This window comes from Cucurbita maxima, unplaced genomic scaffold (assembly GCF_002738345.1).
Source record: "Cucurbita maxima cultivar Rimu unplaced genomic scaffold, Cmax_1.0 Cma_Scf00027, whole genome shotgun sequence".
Lineage (NCBI taxonomy): Eukaryota > Viridiplantae > Streptophyta > Magnoliopsida > Cucurbitales > Cucurbitaceae > Cucurbita > Cucurbita maxima.
Window position 1 is genome coordinate 2,689,477 of NW_019272043.1, and position 17,150 is coordinate 2,706,626.

General features: G+C 37.2%; 2 protein-coding genes across 4 annotated transcripts; one reads left to right on the forward strand and one right to left on the reverse strand.

The window, feature by feature from the left end:
* Positions 1-433: 433 nt before the first annotated feature.
* Positions 434-5,216, reverse strand: LOC111499518 (ataxin-10). Of its 3 annotated transcripts, none has more exons than XM_023151079.1 (4): positions 5,085-5,216; positions 1,754-2,437; positions 778-1,674; positions 434-623 (listed from the first exon to the last, which is right to left on the reverse strand). In XM_023151079.1, exons 2-3 carry the CDS (start codon positions 2,358-2,360, stop codon positions 779-781), a joined length of 1,503 nt encoding a protein of 500 aa, XP_023006847.1. In that variant the 5' UTR covers positions 2,361-2,437; positions 5,085-5,216; the 3' UTR covers positions 434-623; position 778. The 3 variants fall into 3 exon arrangements, with proteins under 3 accessions (XP_023006847.1, XP_023006849.1, XP_023006848.1); XM_023151081.1 differs by having other exon boundaries at positions 1,754-2,402; positions 5,085-5,199; XM_023151080.1 differs by lacking the exon at positions 5,085-5,216 and having other exon boundaries at positions 1,754-2,960.
* A 4,210-nt stretch (positions 5,217-9,426) lies between these two features.
* LOC111499950 (cellulose synthase-like protein D3) lies at positions 9,427-14,916 on the forward strand. The gene is made up of 4 exons (XM_023151697.1): positions 9,427-9,856; positions 10,236-11,132; positions 11,999-12,809; positions 12,904-14,916. The coding sequence occupies exons 2-4, from the start codon at positions 10,270-10,272 to the stop codon at positions 14,659-14,661; spliced, it is 3,432 nt and encodes a 1,143-aa protein (XP_023007465.1). The 5' UTR covers positions 9,427-9,856; positions 10,236-10,269; the 3' UTR covers positions 14,662-14,916.
* The last annotated feature ends 2,234 nt before the right edge of the window (positions 14,917-17,150 follow it).

The following is a 17,150-nucleotide window of genomic DNA, read 5'->3' on the forward strand; positions in this document are numbered from 1 at the left end:
CATTACAAACTCATTGTATTGGATACACTCAATCATATATCTCCAAGCAAACGATTTGGATCAAATGATTTATAACAATTATAAAATGGATCATATCAATTGTGTTACCATACGTTAATGACATATTATTCATCCTTCCCCATATTACAAAGGTTCATAATATGATTTTTGGAGGTTGAGAACGTTATAATATAATATTAATAATATAGGTTGTTTCCTATTAATAAAATTACTACTTATTCACTGTGTTTATAAGCGACCATTGTGTAAGCATTAAAAAGCTGGATCATTAACAACATTGATGATGGCCACCACCGCCAGAGATGGTGCCAGATTCTTTGACATTACCAAGAGTACCGGCATCGACAACTAAGTTATGGCCAACGTTGGAACTCGAGCTGGAGTCCTTGATACCGCCAAGAGCGTTGGCATCACTGAAGTTGTGACCCTCACCAAGGCTCAAACTAGACTGCTTGATAGCTCCAATAGATGATTCGGGCAAGAAATCTTGTGTATCTGGTTTAGAAAAAGCCCAATAATGAGAGTTTGGGCAATATTTGTGGGCGCTAAGTAGAAGAAGCTTGCGTTGGTTCTGGTTTCTTCATGTACCACGTTTTTCATTCCTACAAAATAGTAATAAGGGAGTGATCTAGGCACCATTTTTATAACATTCAACATAAAATGCAAATTGTGAAACCTTAAAACTCTCAGTTCAGGACAGACATTTCAACCTTAAAAACAAGCGTCCAAACCCACAAATGAAACACAGTTAGTTACCTTAATTGTCTTTAAATGGTCGTGTGGCATTGACAAGCTTAGCCGCCTTTGTTTTTGGGTCCACCTCAACTTGAAGACCAAGTTCAGCAATCTCAGGCATATTTACAGGCCCTTGAACCTCCAATTCAGCTACAAGTTTTTTGTTTTCCAGGTTCCCTTCCAGTAAGTTCCTCACAGCCCAGATGCCCCATTCCCTCAAAAATGGATTGTTTTCATCAACAACACACTGCTGCAATAGCACAAACACTCCATTCTTCTTTCGAATGTCGTCCTGTACGTGTTTCTTTCTGTATAAGCAATTTGCAATGACAGCAACGATATCTCTTCGAAACCCTTTATATGGACATGGACACGACTTCGACGTGTTTGGAAGATCTGTTCTATTCTCGTTCTCTGCTTGTTGAATTGCCTTCTTAACGATGGCTGGTGGTTCGATATCTCGAAGTATGCCCAAAAGCAAATCTATAAGTCCGAGACAGAGAAGCACATCAACTGCATCCTCGGAGACATCTTTACGTCCTCCTTCCTTACCATCGTCCTGCGCACAAATATCTCGTAAAATATTGAGCGAGTAGCCAAGAACGTCGACTGCAGTCCTGCCTGTTGGGAGACTGCGCTCGCATATCGGTGTGGAACTGATAATAGGAATGGAGCTTTGAAATATTCTATGTATACACGACGCAAAATCCTTGGGAATAGAGATATCTCCAATTCGCTCGTTCAATATCTCCGATATGATTGTCAAAAGAAACGCCTGTTCGGATGAAAAGGACATGTCTTTGCCGCCATCTTTAGAAGAATCGATAGGGTGTAATGCAGAGAAAAGTCGAGTAAAATTAGGTTCCTCCAAGCAGATTCTTGAAAGAAGTAACTTCACCCAATCTTCCTTAAAACCAACTGAAAAAACATCAAAAAGGAGTGTTAAAACACGACATTTCAAAGAAATATAAGAGTTAGAAAATCTACGGGAGTTTACCTAAAGATGTTGTCCTTGTAATCTCTTCAATTATAGGCAACCCGACATCACTGCAGAGTGATGCGACCAGTTCGGAGTTTGTACTACATAAATTGTAGAGAATCATACTCAAAGGATCCGAAATCTCACAGTAACGAATACGAGCAAGTGAAACAAACTTGTCGGGGAACAATCCACACCAAATTGCTTGTTGGTGTTCTTCTCCAGCCAATGAAACATTTGCTAGAACCTGTAGTCCTAGTCTAATGATCACACGATCGGGATCAAACAAAAGCATAGCATTTTGCAAAATGCTCGAAACGACTCCGACTCCATTTTGTTCAATAAAAACATTCTGGTTTCTAATTTCTCCGGCACATAGGTTTCTAAGGAGCCTTAAGGATGACAATTGAAGAGCATTATTAGAAATGTAATCGAGACACTGAATCAGCTCGAGCACACAAGGAAGGATATTCTGAGAAGTGAAATTAGATCGACCCTCGACACTTTTGGAAGCTTCAATAAGGGTTTCTAAGGATGTTTCTAGAGTGCAAGAGTTTGATGCACTGAACAATGGTTGAGTAATTCTTTCAGGTATAGACTGCTCAAATGATGCTGAGTTCTTCATTTGTCGACAAAACTACTTAGTAAGCCACAAACAAGGCTGCTTCTGAATGGCGAAGGTTGAAATATTTATGTAAGAATCTGAAATTCAAGTATAGGCATCAATAAGAATGTCTCATAACCTAGGGACTTCAATCTAACAAAATTAAAAACCAAAATCATAGTTACAATAGGGTCAAGTGACTGATGCCTACAACGAGACATAAAACTTCACCAACTCCCGCACTTCGTCACAAAACCGTTTAACCTCTCTAAAAATTCTACTATTCATCTCAAGTCAGTCGAACCCCCCACGACCCCGCAAAAAAATAGCATGCTACAAAACAGTGCCCTTCTCACAAACCACCGCGAAACAGTCCCTAGGCTAAACCAAGCATAAATTGAAAGAATCCAACCAACTGGACCAAAGGGATGGAACAAACGAACAACCCCACAAATGTCCTAAAGCCTATAAAGAATGCACCACTGTAGAAATAACATAGAGGAACGTCTCTAGACGTAGCTCAAAGTGTAGATTCTCCCATACAAAACCACCACACAAAAAAGTTTACTTTCTAGAGAGGGTGTGAGATCCCACATCGGTTGAGGAGGAGAACGAAACATTCTTTATAAGGATGTGGAAACCTCTCCCTGGCAAACGTGTTTTAAAAACCTTGAGGGAAAACTCGGAAGGGAAAGTTCAAAGAGAACAATATCTACTAACCAAAAAATTTTACCTTGGAATTTTCACCTTCTAGAGAGGGAGTGAGATCCCACAGCGGTTGGGGAGGAGAACAAAACATTCTTTATAAGAGTGTGGAAACCTCTTCCTAGCAGATACGTTTTAAAAAACCTTGAGGAAATGCTCGGAAGGAAAAGCCCAAAGAAGACAATATTTGCTAGCGGTGGGCTTGGGCCATTACAGAGGGGAGAAATAAGAAAGCATAGGCAGAAGGGGGCGGGAAGGGCATGACAACAACCTAAAGGAAGAATCATCCAAGGTCCAGAACCTAGCGTCCCTCCCCCTTCAAAGAACAAAATGCCCCTAAAGAATTGAAAGAAGACGCGACATCCAAAGCCTCTCTATCAAAGAGATGGTACAAAAAATCCAAGGAAAGCATAGAGGAAGACCGAAGTTTAGAAGAACAACAATTGATCCCAAAGATAGAACTCTTGACTTGCTTTTCAATCTATACCAACGATGGAACTCTCGACTTGTTTTTTAACCTATGTGATTTCATAATTCAAAAAGACCTCTCTTTCGGAATTAGTCAACTCGGAACAGGTCAAGTGACCTACAGCATGGCCTACGCTTTTTGAGACTTCCTCTAAACACATCTATGTGCCCACAGCCTCTAAACTGTTAACCCTTACATGGCTTCAAAGAATGACAATAAAACATTGAGATTAACAAAGAGTTTTCTTGCTCCAAACAGAAAAATAGGATATCATGTGCAAGCTACATTATGGGACAAGAAGATGGGCTCAGACCCCAGCTTAAACCCTTGAACCACACACTTCTTCACTCAAAGTAGCACAAGCTTACTCAAAACATCCACGACAAGAATAAAGAGAAAGAGTTAGAGAAGGTCTCATTGCCTAAGCTCTAGAGAGACTTCAGGAAAATTTTCATAAACTGCTCATGTCAAAAATACGTTAAATATTCCTCTGCTTATACTAATATAAATTAAACAAGTTATTCTCTTACAGTACTGTCTTCCGCATGAATAACTAACTCACTGTCAATTTAAATTTCAAAATTTTCATCCCACGTCGGTTGGGGAGGAGAACAAAATATTCTTTATAAAGGTGTGAAAACCTCTCCCTAGCAGATGCATTTTAAAAACCTTGAGGGAAAAACCCAAAAGGGAAAGCCCAAAGAGAACAATATCTACTTGCGGTAGGCTTGGGCTATTACAGATGGTATTAGAGCCAGTCACTGAGCGATATGCCAGCGAGGAGGTTGAGCCCTGAAGGGGGATGGACACAAGGCGTTGTGCCAACAAGGACGCTGGGCTCCAAAAGGGTGGATTAGGGGGTCCCACATTGATTGGAGAAGGGAACGAGTGCCAACAAGAACATTGGACCCCAAGAAGGTGGATTGTGAGATCCCACATCGGTTGGAGAGGAGTACAAAACATTCTTTATAAGAGTGTGGAAACCTTTCCTTAGCAGAGGAGTTTTAAAAACCTTGAGGGGAGGCCAAGAGGACAATATCTACTGGGGTGGGTAGGCTTTGGGATGTTGTCCCATGTAATAAAAAACACTCAAAGTAAAATTCTACATAAAGAAACACGAATGTACCGGGGACGGAAGTAGTATTTATAAACTTGATTTTAGGAGCATAAAACCAAAAGTAAAATGGTTTCCAAAGGAAGCCTAACATTCCAAATGAACCAAATAAAATTGCAAACAGGAACACAAAGGAGGCCTAATATCAATTGGAAAAAAGTTACAGCCCTTCAAATTCTTAGGGGCCTGGGAGCGGACGAATTGAGAAGTAGAAAATTTTGGTTTCTTGACCAAATGGCTTTGGATTTCGGCGATATACTCAGCCTGATAACACCCTTACGAAGAAGGAGATCAAAAGTAAATTTGGCCATTCGAAAAACGTATGACTTTTCGCAAGTCGAAGAGTTTCGGGAGGAGAAATGAGATAATCCAAGAACCTTTTGGGGAGAATTCTCTAATACTCAATAACAACATCCAAATAATCATAGTCATATGGAACATCAAGAGAAGAACATACCTAGCCGGGGAAGTCTTGTTGTGTTGCCGAAGAGTTTGGAAGCTTGCTCTTGCAAGAGAATTTCCAATATATTGAAAAAGAAAGTGCAAGGGGTGTTCATGGGTAAAAAATTTAGACCAACCCAACCCCAAATTCTAAACCCTAAACTTCAACCGACCCAATTTTCTGAACCCAAACAAATTCAGTTCGAGTTTCAAATTCATCGAAGGAGTGGACTCAAACTCAAACAAGGAGTTAGATGTCCGTGACAAAAACAACTAAAACGGGAAAGAAGATGATATGAATGAAAAATTATCTAAAAGAATTACAGCAGAAGTAAGGCCAAATTTAAGTTATTAATGTTTTTAGACCGTCTAATATAAATAAAATAATATTAAAAATTAAATTATCGTTAGTTTTTTAAAATTAATTAATAGGTATTAATTTTAATAAGTTTTAGTTTAAACCCTAAAAAAAAATCAGTTATATGTTTTCATTAATTGATCTACGTGAATTCCAAAGGCTACAATAAAAAACAATAAAAAGAAGCAAATATACTGTTTTTGAGACGATGAATGTGCATAAATTTGTCCCGATTTTTCTTACTACAATAACGGTTCTTTCTTCGCTCTTGTTAATCATTTAGTTTGCTACTGATCTAAATTTTGTTTAAATTTGATGCAGATATAGAAGTAAAATTTGGACATTTAGTTCCATTAACTTGTGATACTTTTTGTTCAAATGCGAGTGAAGCGGAAGACGAGCAATGCAGAAATTTGTGCTTTCGAAGAAGATTTACGAATGGAGTATGCATTCCTAACCCAAATACTGTGGTATGTTGTTGTAGTCATGAAAGCGAGTGAGTTGCCCTCGTGTGGAACAAAGTTCTTACTCATGTGTCAAATAAGGGTTGGAATTTTGTTATAATATATTTCTATAAAATAAATTGGCACGAGTAATAAAAAAAAATTTGTTTCTTCTCTTTCTAATGCAATGCGTTGATCATAGTTGGATTTGTGCACAATGGATTTGAGTTCTATTAGCTAAATGAATCTCGATCCACCATTCGGAAGACTTGATTTGGTACTTGAAGAGTTAAGTCCTGCTCTCTCGCTTGCTCAAGAGACACTTTGTTTATGGTTAAGTCGTTAACAAATTTTCGTTAGGATATGAACTTTTGATCCACCTATAATGGTGAACGGTTCAGGAACCATAAATTTATTTGAAATGTTCAAATAGATATTAAATAAGATTTATATATTAAATGAAAAGTATATTCAATAGACACGTCGAATTTAGATCTGAATATAGAAAACCAAAGCAAATGCCAAGCCTCGTTTCGGAAGCCCCAACTTCGAAAACGCAGCCTAGCAGCCCCTCAGCCCATGGACACCCAGCCCACTGATGCAATGCTTCGATTTTTTTGCTCAAAATTTTTAAAACGTGTCTGTTAAGAAGAGACAGAGGTGTACATGGTCCAAGTTGGATTGTATTGAGGGATTTTTTTTTACCCAACTCAAGAGTTGAGATAGTTCGATTGGTAACCCAACTCAACCCAACCCGAAAATTTTCACAAGTCAACCAAACCCAACCCCTCTATTTTTAGGTTAGGTTGTTCCGTTGTCAATTTTTTTTAAGTTTTATTTATCCATAATTTATCATTATTGGGATACAATCTTAGATAATATATATTAAAAGTTCATAAACAAACACAAATTAATATATAATTATTCACATAAAAAAATCAATAAAAAATTAAAGATGGTTAAATATTGACATTTTTTAAAATTTCTTCAAATTTGATTAGAGTAGCCTAAATAAACACAAATCAATATATAATTATTCATGTAATCTTAAAATTTAAATTTGGTTAGAGTGAGCATAAATAAACACAAATCAATATATAATTATTCACATAAAAAAATCAATAAAAAAATTAAAGACGATTAAATACTGACATTTTAAAAAAAAAATTATTTAACTCAGGCCAACCCGAAGGTTTTATCCATGAATTCGAAATTGAATCGATTGACATTTTTTAAAAAGATTTATTTAACTCGGGCCAACTCGAAGGTTTTATCCATGAACTCGAAATTGAACCAATTCAGTCCTTAGAAAGGTCGTGTATATATTTTTATTTAACTCGGGTCAATCGAAGATTTTATCCATGAACCCAAAACCGAACCGATTTAGTTCGCGTTCAGAAAAATGAACCCAACCCTACTCGAAATGCTAATCCAACCCAACCCTAGTTCGGGTTGGGTTGGTCCAAATTGTCGGGTTGTTAGGTTGAATGTACATCCGTAGAGAGAGGTTTCCACACCCCTATAAAGGGTGTTTCGTTCTCCTCCCTAACCAACGTGGGATCTCACAAGATCGCTCTCATTCGAAGGTGATCTCGATCATTCACATACCCCTTTTTACTCATGCTTATTGATTGTTAATTAAAAAGTTTCAATACTAAGTTATTACATTTATAACTCAAATTGTGTACCCCACAACGTGGGGGAAGATGGTTGAATGACACACATCTCTAGGGAAAAGGGCAGGCAACAAATTCTAATATGCATCTCATCCATTCACATTCCCTAAAAACAATTGACCTCCACACTCAATCATACCCCTTTTTATTATTATTATCATTTAAAGAGGACATACGTACATATACCCACGAGACCGAGACGAAAAAGTCTTTCTCATAATTCATTTTACCCCCTATTTTATTTTTTACCCTTACAAAAGTCTCCATTCATTTTCGTGGAATCAAGGTTGAGCTTCCAAGTAGAGAACTTACGAGAATTGGAATTTTAAAAAATCTCTTTATATATATAAAAAATGAGACCGATAGGTGAAGGAGTGAAGCTACGAGACCGAGAACTTCCAAAATAAGCATGACGCAAGCCTCCGTCTATGTATCGACTATCAGGCCCATAACAACACTATAAACAAAAAAAGAGCTTGTGCCACTCATTGTGAACTTTTTGTTCAATTAGGCGTGGGAAGGTATTTCACGAAGTTGGACGGGCAACCGGAGTACTATTATTGAAGCTGGTTGGAGATAGGAAGTGGAATTTAGAAAAATCTATCTATCTATATATATATATATTAAGTTGGGCAGGAAATTGGGTAGGATGAGAATTGAAAATATAATCTCGTCTTTAGCCCATTTAACCACTCCGTTCAAGACAGATCCCTATAGGACTCCTATCTCACAAGTTAAATGAACCACTGTACGTACACAGTAACTTTAGTCACTAAATTAATATTTTAATTTATAACTAAATTAAAATAAAATTTTTTCTTAATTTTTTAAACTTTATTAAGTAATAGATCGTTAAATTTTGTTTAATAAATCTCTAAATTTTTAATTTAATATTAGGTTCGAATCCAAGAATAATTAATTAATAAGATGGGAAAGAGAAGAAAATATGCACATGAACTAATTTTGGATCTTGAAGCAAAGGTTTTCTTTTATTACTATTTTAATTTTTTTTAAAAAAAATTAATAAGTTGATGGATAGATCCCGTGCTAGATCTATCACTGAACCTATAAATTTATGGTTAAATTGTAATATTGTTATGATAGGATAAAATATCATAAATAATTCTAATGATTCAATAAAACTACCATAAATAATTATATGAATTATATGAATTAAATTGTTATTTTTTTTTTGAAATTATAAGAATTATATATTTTTATTTTTGAAAAAAACTTGTTAGTATGTTTTTTAAGCTAAATTAATAAAAATAATTATACTTTTATTTTAAAAATATATTTAAACTTTAAAAGTTTCAATAAATTAAAAACATCTAAAACAATAATATCCTTAAATAAATTTTTTTTATTAATACTTTAAAACTTTTAAAGAAAACTTCAAATTATCCCTACTTTTTTTTTAAATTTAAAAATATTCTTACGGTTTTCAAAAATACACATAAATTTTTAAAAGTAATATTAATACATTAGAATATTAAGAATATTATTAAAATTTTAAAATTTTAAAATATTTAAAAAAATGGAAATAATTTTTTTTATTAGTTTAGTTTATGAAATACAAAAATAAAACAAAAGATGAAAACATCGTTTTTTAAATTCTAAGGATTAAAACAAATATTTTAAAAATATAAAAAATAAAAGTTGAAAAACTAAATTATTTAAAGCGTGAGGAAAAAGAATTAAAAAATTAAAAAAAAAAATTATGAATTACCATGTGCAATTCATAAAAAAATATAGTACTTTATTACGTTAATTATTAAACTTTTTGATAAAAAAAGAAAAAAGAAAAAAGAAAAACAAAAAACAAAAAAGTTTGTAATAAATCTCCGCGTTCTTCTCCATCCTGTCCGGATTAAACCGAGGACACAAAAAGCATGCCACACTCCCATTGTAATTTAATCAATTCTGTACTAATTTTTGAAGCAACCCAAATGGCGGAAGGGTAGATTTTGATAGCAACCCGTAAACAAACGCCGGCTCTTCATCTAATCTGCTCCACGACTTTCTTCAAATTCAAACCCATTCAACTGAAATCTCATTTCAAGCCGATTAAATTAATCCCAAAATCATCTCTACTCTGTAATCATGCTTTATTAGTGTTTCCCCCTCATGCTTGCTTGTGACCCATTTCCACTTTTTTCTCTCAATCTTGCTTTAATTCCTCTTCTTCTTACTTCATTCTGGAGCAGAGATTAGTGGTTTGGATTTGGTTTCTTTATCACCGGCGGCTGGATGCGGCGGACGCTGCTGATCTGTTCGATCTTTGGTGTTTAGCTAATAGACAGCGTTAGAGGTTTGATTTCGTCTTTTGTGTTCTTGTTCTTTCATTTTTGGCTGCTGAAGTTGAGATAATGTAGCAGGGTTTGAGTTCTCTGATGGGTTTTTCTTTGTTTTCCTATTATCATTACCGTTTTATTCTTGATTTTGTTTATATTCCGCCATTTTTGCTCTTGGAAGCCTTGTGTACAGCATTTTCTTGACCTTTTTTGTGAGATTCTCTAAGAAGCTTTAATAGATCGATCGAGGATCTACTTTTTATTGTGATTTTGAGTTATGATGTGGTGTAGAATGATTTTTTTTGTCTGTGTTCTTAGTTGTTGAGTGGTAGGATCTAGCTCTTGGTGGTGATGATTCTTGTTTTGGCTTATATTTTTTGCATTTTTGATCTGTAGACTCTCAAGGAAGAAGCATTTTTAGTGTTTGATTATGGCTTCAAAGTCATTTAAGCTCACCCATTCAAATCTGTTATCAAATTCTAATGTGTCTGATGCACAAAGGCAACCATTGCCTCAGACCGTGACGTTTGCTCGGAGAACGTCCTCTGGTCGGTACGTTAACTATTCGAGGGATGATCTTGATAGTGAACTGGGGAGTGGTGAGTTTACAAACTACACAGTGCATATACCTCCAACACCTGACAATCAGCCCATGGATCCATCCATATCACAGAAGGTTGAAGAGCAATATGTCTCGAATTCGCTCTTTACGGGGGGATTTAATAGTATGACACGAGCTCATCTTATGGATAAGGTAATTGAATCTGAAGCAATCCATCCTCAAATGGCTGGCACGAAAGGATCTTCATGCGCAATACCGGGGTGTGATGCAAAGGTTATGAGTGATGAACGTGGTAATGACATTCTTCCTTGTGAGTGTGATTTCAAGATATGTCGAGATTGCTATGTCGATGCTGTTAAATCAGGGAATGGCATCTGCCCTGGCTGCAAGGAGCCGTACAAGAACACAGAAATGGATGAAATAGCCGTCGAACATGGGCGACCATTGCCACTTCCTCCCCCACGAACAATGTCGAAGAGTGAGAGAAGATTGTCGTTAATGAAGTCGGCAAAGTCCATGAGGGGAGTTGGAGATTTTGATCATAATAGGTGGCTTTTTGAAACAAAGGGTACTTATGGATATGGAAATGCTATATGGCCAAAGGATGGGGTTGCTGGAAATGGAAATGATAAAGACGAGGAGGTTGTCGAGCCGAAAGAGTTTATGAATAAACCATGGAGGCCATTGACACGAAAACTTCAAATTCGTGCTGCTGTTATCAGCCCGTATAGGTATGATCTCTGTTTCTTTACTGCTTGCTCTTTCATTCTAGATCTTACAGAAAATGTAATTTCACTCTCGATTCTGGAGTCGAGGCCAAAACTTTTGTATAAATTTTGAAATCAAATAATCTCCACGGTTCGAATATAGTAGAAAAGTTATGTGTGGTTTTGATATAGTCAGCTGATGGCCTGTGACAGTAGTTCAGGTAATGAGTAGTGCATCAGTCATCCATGGTTAGTGTAACGGCCCAAGTCCACTAGTAGATATTGTCCTCTTTGGGGGTTTTTAAAACGCATCTGCTGGGGAGGAGAACAAAGCAATCCACCCCTCTTCGGAGCCCAGTGTCCTCGCTGACACTTGTTCCCTTCTCCAATCGATGTGGGACTCCCCAATCCACCCCCTTCGGGCCCAGCGTCTTTGCTAGCTCACCACCTCATGTCACCCTCCCTTTGGGGCTCAGTCTCTTCGCTCGGTGTCTTCCTTTGATACCATTTATAATGGCCCAAGTCCACCACTAGCAAATATTGTCCTTTTTGGGCTTTCTCTTCCGGGCTTTCTTTCAAGGTTTTTTAAAATGCATTTGCTAGGGAGAGGTTTCCACACCCTTACAAAAATGTTTCGTTCTCCTCCTTAACCGATGTGGGATCTCACAATTAGACTTCTCATTTTAGTTCTCCTCCTTAACCGATGTGGGATCTCACAATTAGACTTCTCATTTTAGTTTTGATTCGCATTATGATTTGAAAGTTTGTTTTCGGTCCACAAGTAATTTGTTTATCTCGTTTTCTTTGTAATTTTTTTGTAACTTTCATGTTCATTGATCCATTCCCATGATGAGCGATTAACTTTTATTTTGCAATACCCTTCTTCACAGGCTTCTCATTCTTGTTCGTATGGTTGTTCTTGGATTTTTTTTGGCTTGGAGGATTCGGCATCCGAACACTGACGCATACTGGCTGTGGGCAATGTCAGTTGTTTGTGAAATATGGTTTGCTTTTTCTTGGCTTCTTGATCAATTGCCCAAGCTCTGCCCCGTTAACCGGGCCACAGATCTTAATGTACTGAAGGATAAGTTTGAAACACCTAGCCCTAGTAATCCTACTGGAAAATCTGATCTTCCAGGAATAGATGTCTTTGTTTCTACTGCAGACCCAGAGAAAGAACCCCCTCTTGTCACAGCAAACACTATCTTGTCGATTTTAGCTGCTGATTATCCTGTCGAAAAGCTTGCTTGCTATGTTTCGGATGACGGAGGTGCGCTTCTAACCTTTGAGGCCATGGCAGAAGCAGCAAGTTTTGCTAACACATGGGTTCCTTTCTGTCGAAAACATAATATTGAACCTAGAAATCCTGAGTCTTACTTCAATTTGAAGAGAGATCCATTCAAGAATAAAGTGCGATCGGATTTTGTTAAGGATCGCAGACGTGTGAAACGTGAGTATGATGAATTCAAGGTTCGGATAAATGGCCTTCCTGATTCTATTCGTCGTCGGTCTGATGCCTATCATGCAAGGGAGGAAATCAAAGCTATGAAGCATCAGAGGCAACATGTGGCTGATGACGAACCAGTGGAGAGTGTAAAGATCCCTAAAGCAACATGGATGGCCGATGGAACACATTGGCCTGGAACGTGGATGCAACCTTCTTCCGAGCACTCCAAGGGCGATCACGCTGGTATAATACAGGTACGTATTTCAGCTCATTGCAATATTATATTCCATCTGCTTGCTGATTGTTCCCTGATATTTTCGACGTTTGCTAATAATCGGTTATATGCAGGTGATGCTTAAACCTCCGAGTGATGAACCACTGCATGGAACTGCCGAAGAAACTAAACTAATTGATCTATCTGAGGTTGACATCCGTCTTCCTCTTCTTGTTTATGTTTCTCGTGAAAAACGTCCTGGATATGATCATAACAAGAAAGCAGGGGCCATGAATGCTCTAGTTCGAGCGTCAGCTATTATGTCGAATGGGCCATTTATCCTCAACCTTGATTGTGACCATTACATCTACAACTCCCAGGCAATGAGAGAAGGAATGTGTTTCATGATGGACCGTGGAGGGGATCGTATTTGTTATGTTCAGTTCCCACAAAGGTTTGAGGGCATTGATCCTTCAGATCGATATGCCAATCACAACACTGTGTTTTTCGATGTTAACATGCGAGCTCTCGATGGACTTCAAGGTCCAGTATATGTTGGAACAGGATGTCTCTTTAGAAGGATTGCCCTTTACGGTTTTGACCCACATCGATCAAAAGAGCGGCATGCTGGTTGCTGTAGCTGTTGCTTTGGTAAACGGGGTAAGCATACATCGATTGCGAGTAGCCCGGAAGAGCATCGAGGCCTGAGAATGGGCGACTCTGATGATGAAGAAATGGACATATCCTTGTTCCCAAAAAGATTTGGAAATTCTGCTTTTCTAGTTGATTCAATTCCAGTTGCAGAGTTTCAAGGACGCCCATTAGCCGATCACCCAGCTGTGAAATATGGACGCCCTCCTGGTGCTCTCACCATTCCTCGTGAGCTTCTCGACGCATCAACCGTTGCAGAGGCAATCAGTGTCATTTCTTGTTGGTATGAAGACAAGACCGAATGGGGACAACGAGTCGGGTGGATTTATGGATCTGTCACAGAAGATGTGGTCACTGGGTACAGAATGCATAATAGGGGATGGAAATCGATTTACTGTGTAACGAAACGTGATGCTTTTCGTGGAACTGCTCCTATCAATCTCACTGATAGGCTCCATCAAGTCCTCCGATGGGCTACTGGGTCGGTCGAGATTTTCTTCTCCAGAAATAACGCCCTTTTGGCTAGTCCAAGAATGAAAATTTTGCAAAAGATCGCCTATCTTAACGTCGGAATTTATCCGTTCACTTCCATTTTCCTAATCGTCTACTGTTTTCTCCCTGCACTGTCCCTGTTTTCTGGGCAGTTCATTGTTCAAACTCTCAATGTCACTTTCCTGACATACCTTTTAGTCATCACCATCACTCTATGCCTGCTTGCTGTTCTTGAAATCAAATGGTCTGGCATTGAATTAGAAGAATGGTGGAGAAATGAACAGTTTTGGTTGATTGGAGGCACCAGTGCTCATCTTGCTGCTGTGCTACAGGGTCTGCTAAAAGTCATTGCTGGGATTGAAATCTCTTTCACTTTGACATCGAAATCAGCTGGTGACGATGTCGACGACGAGTTCGCCGATCTCTACATTGTGAAATGGACGTCTCTCATGATTCCACCCATCACGATCATGATGGTTAACCTGATCGCCATCGCAGTTGGAGTCAGTCGAACAATCTACAGTACAATTCCACAGTGGAGCCGGTTGATAGGTGGTGTTTTCTTCAGTTTCTGGGTTCTGGCTCATCTCTACCCTTTCGCCAAAGGGCTAATGGGAAGACGAGGGAGGACACCGACCATTGTTTTCGTGTGGTCGGGACTTGTCGCCATCACCATATCTCTTCTCTGGGTAGCCATTAATCCCCCAAATGGTGCAAATGATATTGGAGGTTCATTCTCTTTCCCTTGAGAGCTGTTTGTTTTGATATCAATCAATCCAGCAATGTTCTTTAGTTCTTTTTCATGTGCTGTTTCTGATGGGTAGTTCTAAGTTTTTTGATAGCGTCTTGGATTTTGAGCAGCCTGTGATAGATTATTACGTCCATTTGATTCTTTTGTTCTCTGTTGATTTAGCCTCTGGATGACCATTTTGATCAAGTAAATGCTAGAGGACATGAATATAGCCTTGAATGATTAGGGTTACAATATAAGTTTGTTTCTTGAACGTCCCACGGTTGCATTTAGTAGGGTTGTGTTCAATAAGTTTACGAACTTCGAATTCTGTGTCTAATAGCTCTTCGGTGTTAGAGATTTATTAGACATAAAATTTAAAAACTTGGACTTGTTAGATATAACTTTGACAAGTGAGAGATTATACTCATAAGGGAAAAAAAATAGAATTTCTAATCGTCCTCTTTGTGCTTTTCCCTTTCAGACTTCTCTAAGGTTTTTAAAACGTGTCGTCTACTAGGAGAGAAGGAAAGGTTTCTATATCCTTATAAAGAATGTTTCGTTCTCCTTCCTAACTGACGTGGGATTTCACGTGTAAAGTTAAGAAATTAGAAATTTAGTTTGTAAAAGAAAGACACTAACTCTCCGCTAGGATTTGGTTTTTCCTATTTACATGCGCATTGCATCAACTCTAGTGAACGAGAGGTCGAATTTACTGAAGAAGGAAAGATTTGGTCGGGTGCTTGTGGGTCGGCTCTACATCACGTGCTTTGTTGGACCTTGGTTTCCTAAGAGGGGTCGAGTTGGGTTTCTCCGATGACTAGCTAGTAGCAACAGAAAATGAACTCGGGTGAGCTTTGCGTGATTCGCGTTTTCTAGTGATGCGAGTTTCTCATTCTCTTACAGAAACCCGTAACCATGTTGGAAACAGGTAAAGCCTTATAAAACACCATGGAACTCTGAGCAATGAGGGACGAGACAGCTCCCCTATGTTAAATTGACAATTGTCGTATAGTTTTATTTAATTAATTTGTTTATTTTTATCTACATGATGTCTTTGGGATATACATCATCAAACTTAATAAAATGTTGACTATATTTGCAATATAGTAATTTATTAAATAGAAATTTATTTATTAATTTTACTATGTACCAATTCTTATTTCAATATCTCAAAATTATTAGATATAGCATTTGGTATGAACACAAACACAAACAAAAACGAGTAGCGGTCAATTTGAACAAAAAGAAAATCCAAGAGAATAAATTTTTTATTTTAAAGTTTCAACTAAGAAACAGTCACAAATGGCATGTCTATATTACTCGATATTAACTATCATTTAAGAAAGTTTGTATTGGCAATGGTTTGGTGAGAATAGTTCAACTGAGTTGAACTATTTTATTATTAGCCTTTTTCGAGATGAAGTATTGATCAATTTTAACGGGTTTTGTCTTATCATGGTAAACTGAATTCTTTCCATCCAACTCACGTACGACTCTCTCAATCCACATGTCTTCACACGCTCTGTGAGAAAGAAATCCAAATTCTGTCCAAACACTATTTCTTGCAATTGCATATTGTTTTTTTCCTCCTTGTTACGAGATTATCCCATAGAAGAGCAATAACATGAGGTAGATATTTGATATGTAATATCACATGTCGGGTTTGCATCGAAATAAATTTCAACATTTCTCGAATCAGTTTTTATAAGAAATATTCTGTTCCCGGAAGTCTTCTTAATTTGGTTTACAACCTCCGTATGCTCTTTGTAGAGTTGTGCATAAATTGACTAACGATGCTGACATCAAGTCCAATATTTAAACGTGTTGGAGAAAGAAAAATGAGACATCATGATTTTACCCTTGAATTTGAGAGTTTGTGAAATAAAAAAGACTAGCTTTCAAAGAAAGACACACACATATTTTATGATTTTTTGTCATAATAAATAACTTAAAAAAATGTCTCCGAGAATTTACTTGTAAATGTGAGGGTTTAAGATCATGATGAGTAAACATAAGAAAACAAGTTACCTCGAGAAAACGTCTATCAACAGTCTTATTTTATGGAGGACAGCCTACATACGAACTAATTTGAGCAATATCACGAGATAAAAGAAATGGTCCAAAAGTTGAATTGTAATAGTCTCAAGTATTGTCGGTTCTGAAGCTTTGGATTTTACTTTGAAACCGAGCAGACATCATAGAAAGAAGTATCGAAAGATAGTTGATGCTACATATTTATCATCACGAGACATGTTCAGTTAGCATGTATGATCATCAATAAAGGTTACAAACCAACAACCTTTAGAAAGACCTCCAAATATCACTATAGATTAATGAAAACGGGTTTAAAGATTTGTCACGCACATTCGGATAAATATTTCTAACATACTTAGATGGTCGACAAATTTCACCCAAAAAAAGTCTCCATGCAAAAAAAAAAAAAAAAAAAAAAAAAAAAAAAAAAAAAAAAAAAAAAAAAAAAAAAAAAAAAAAAAAAAAAAAAAA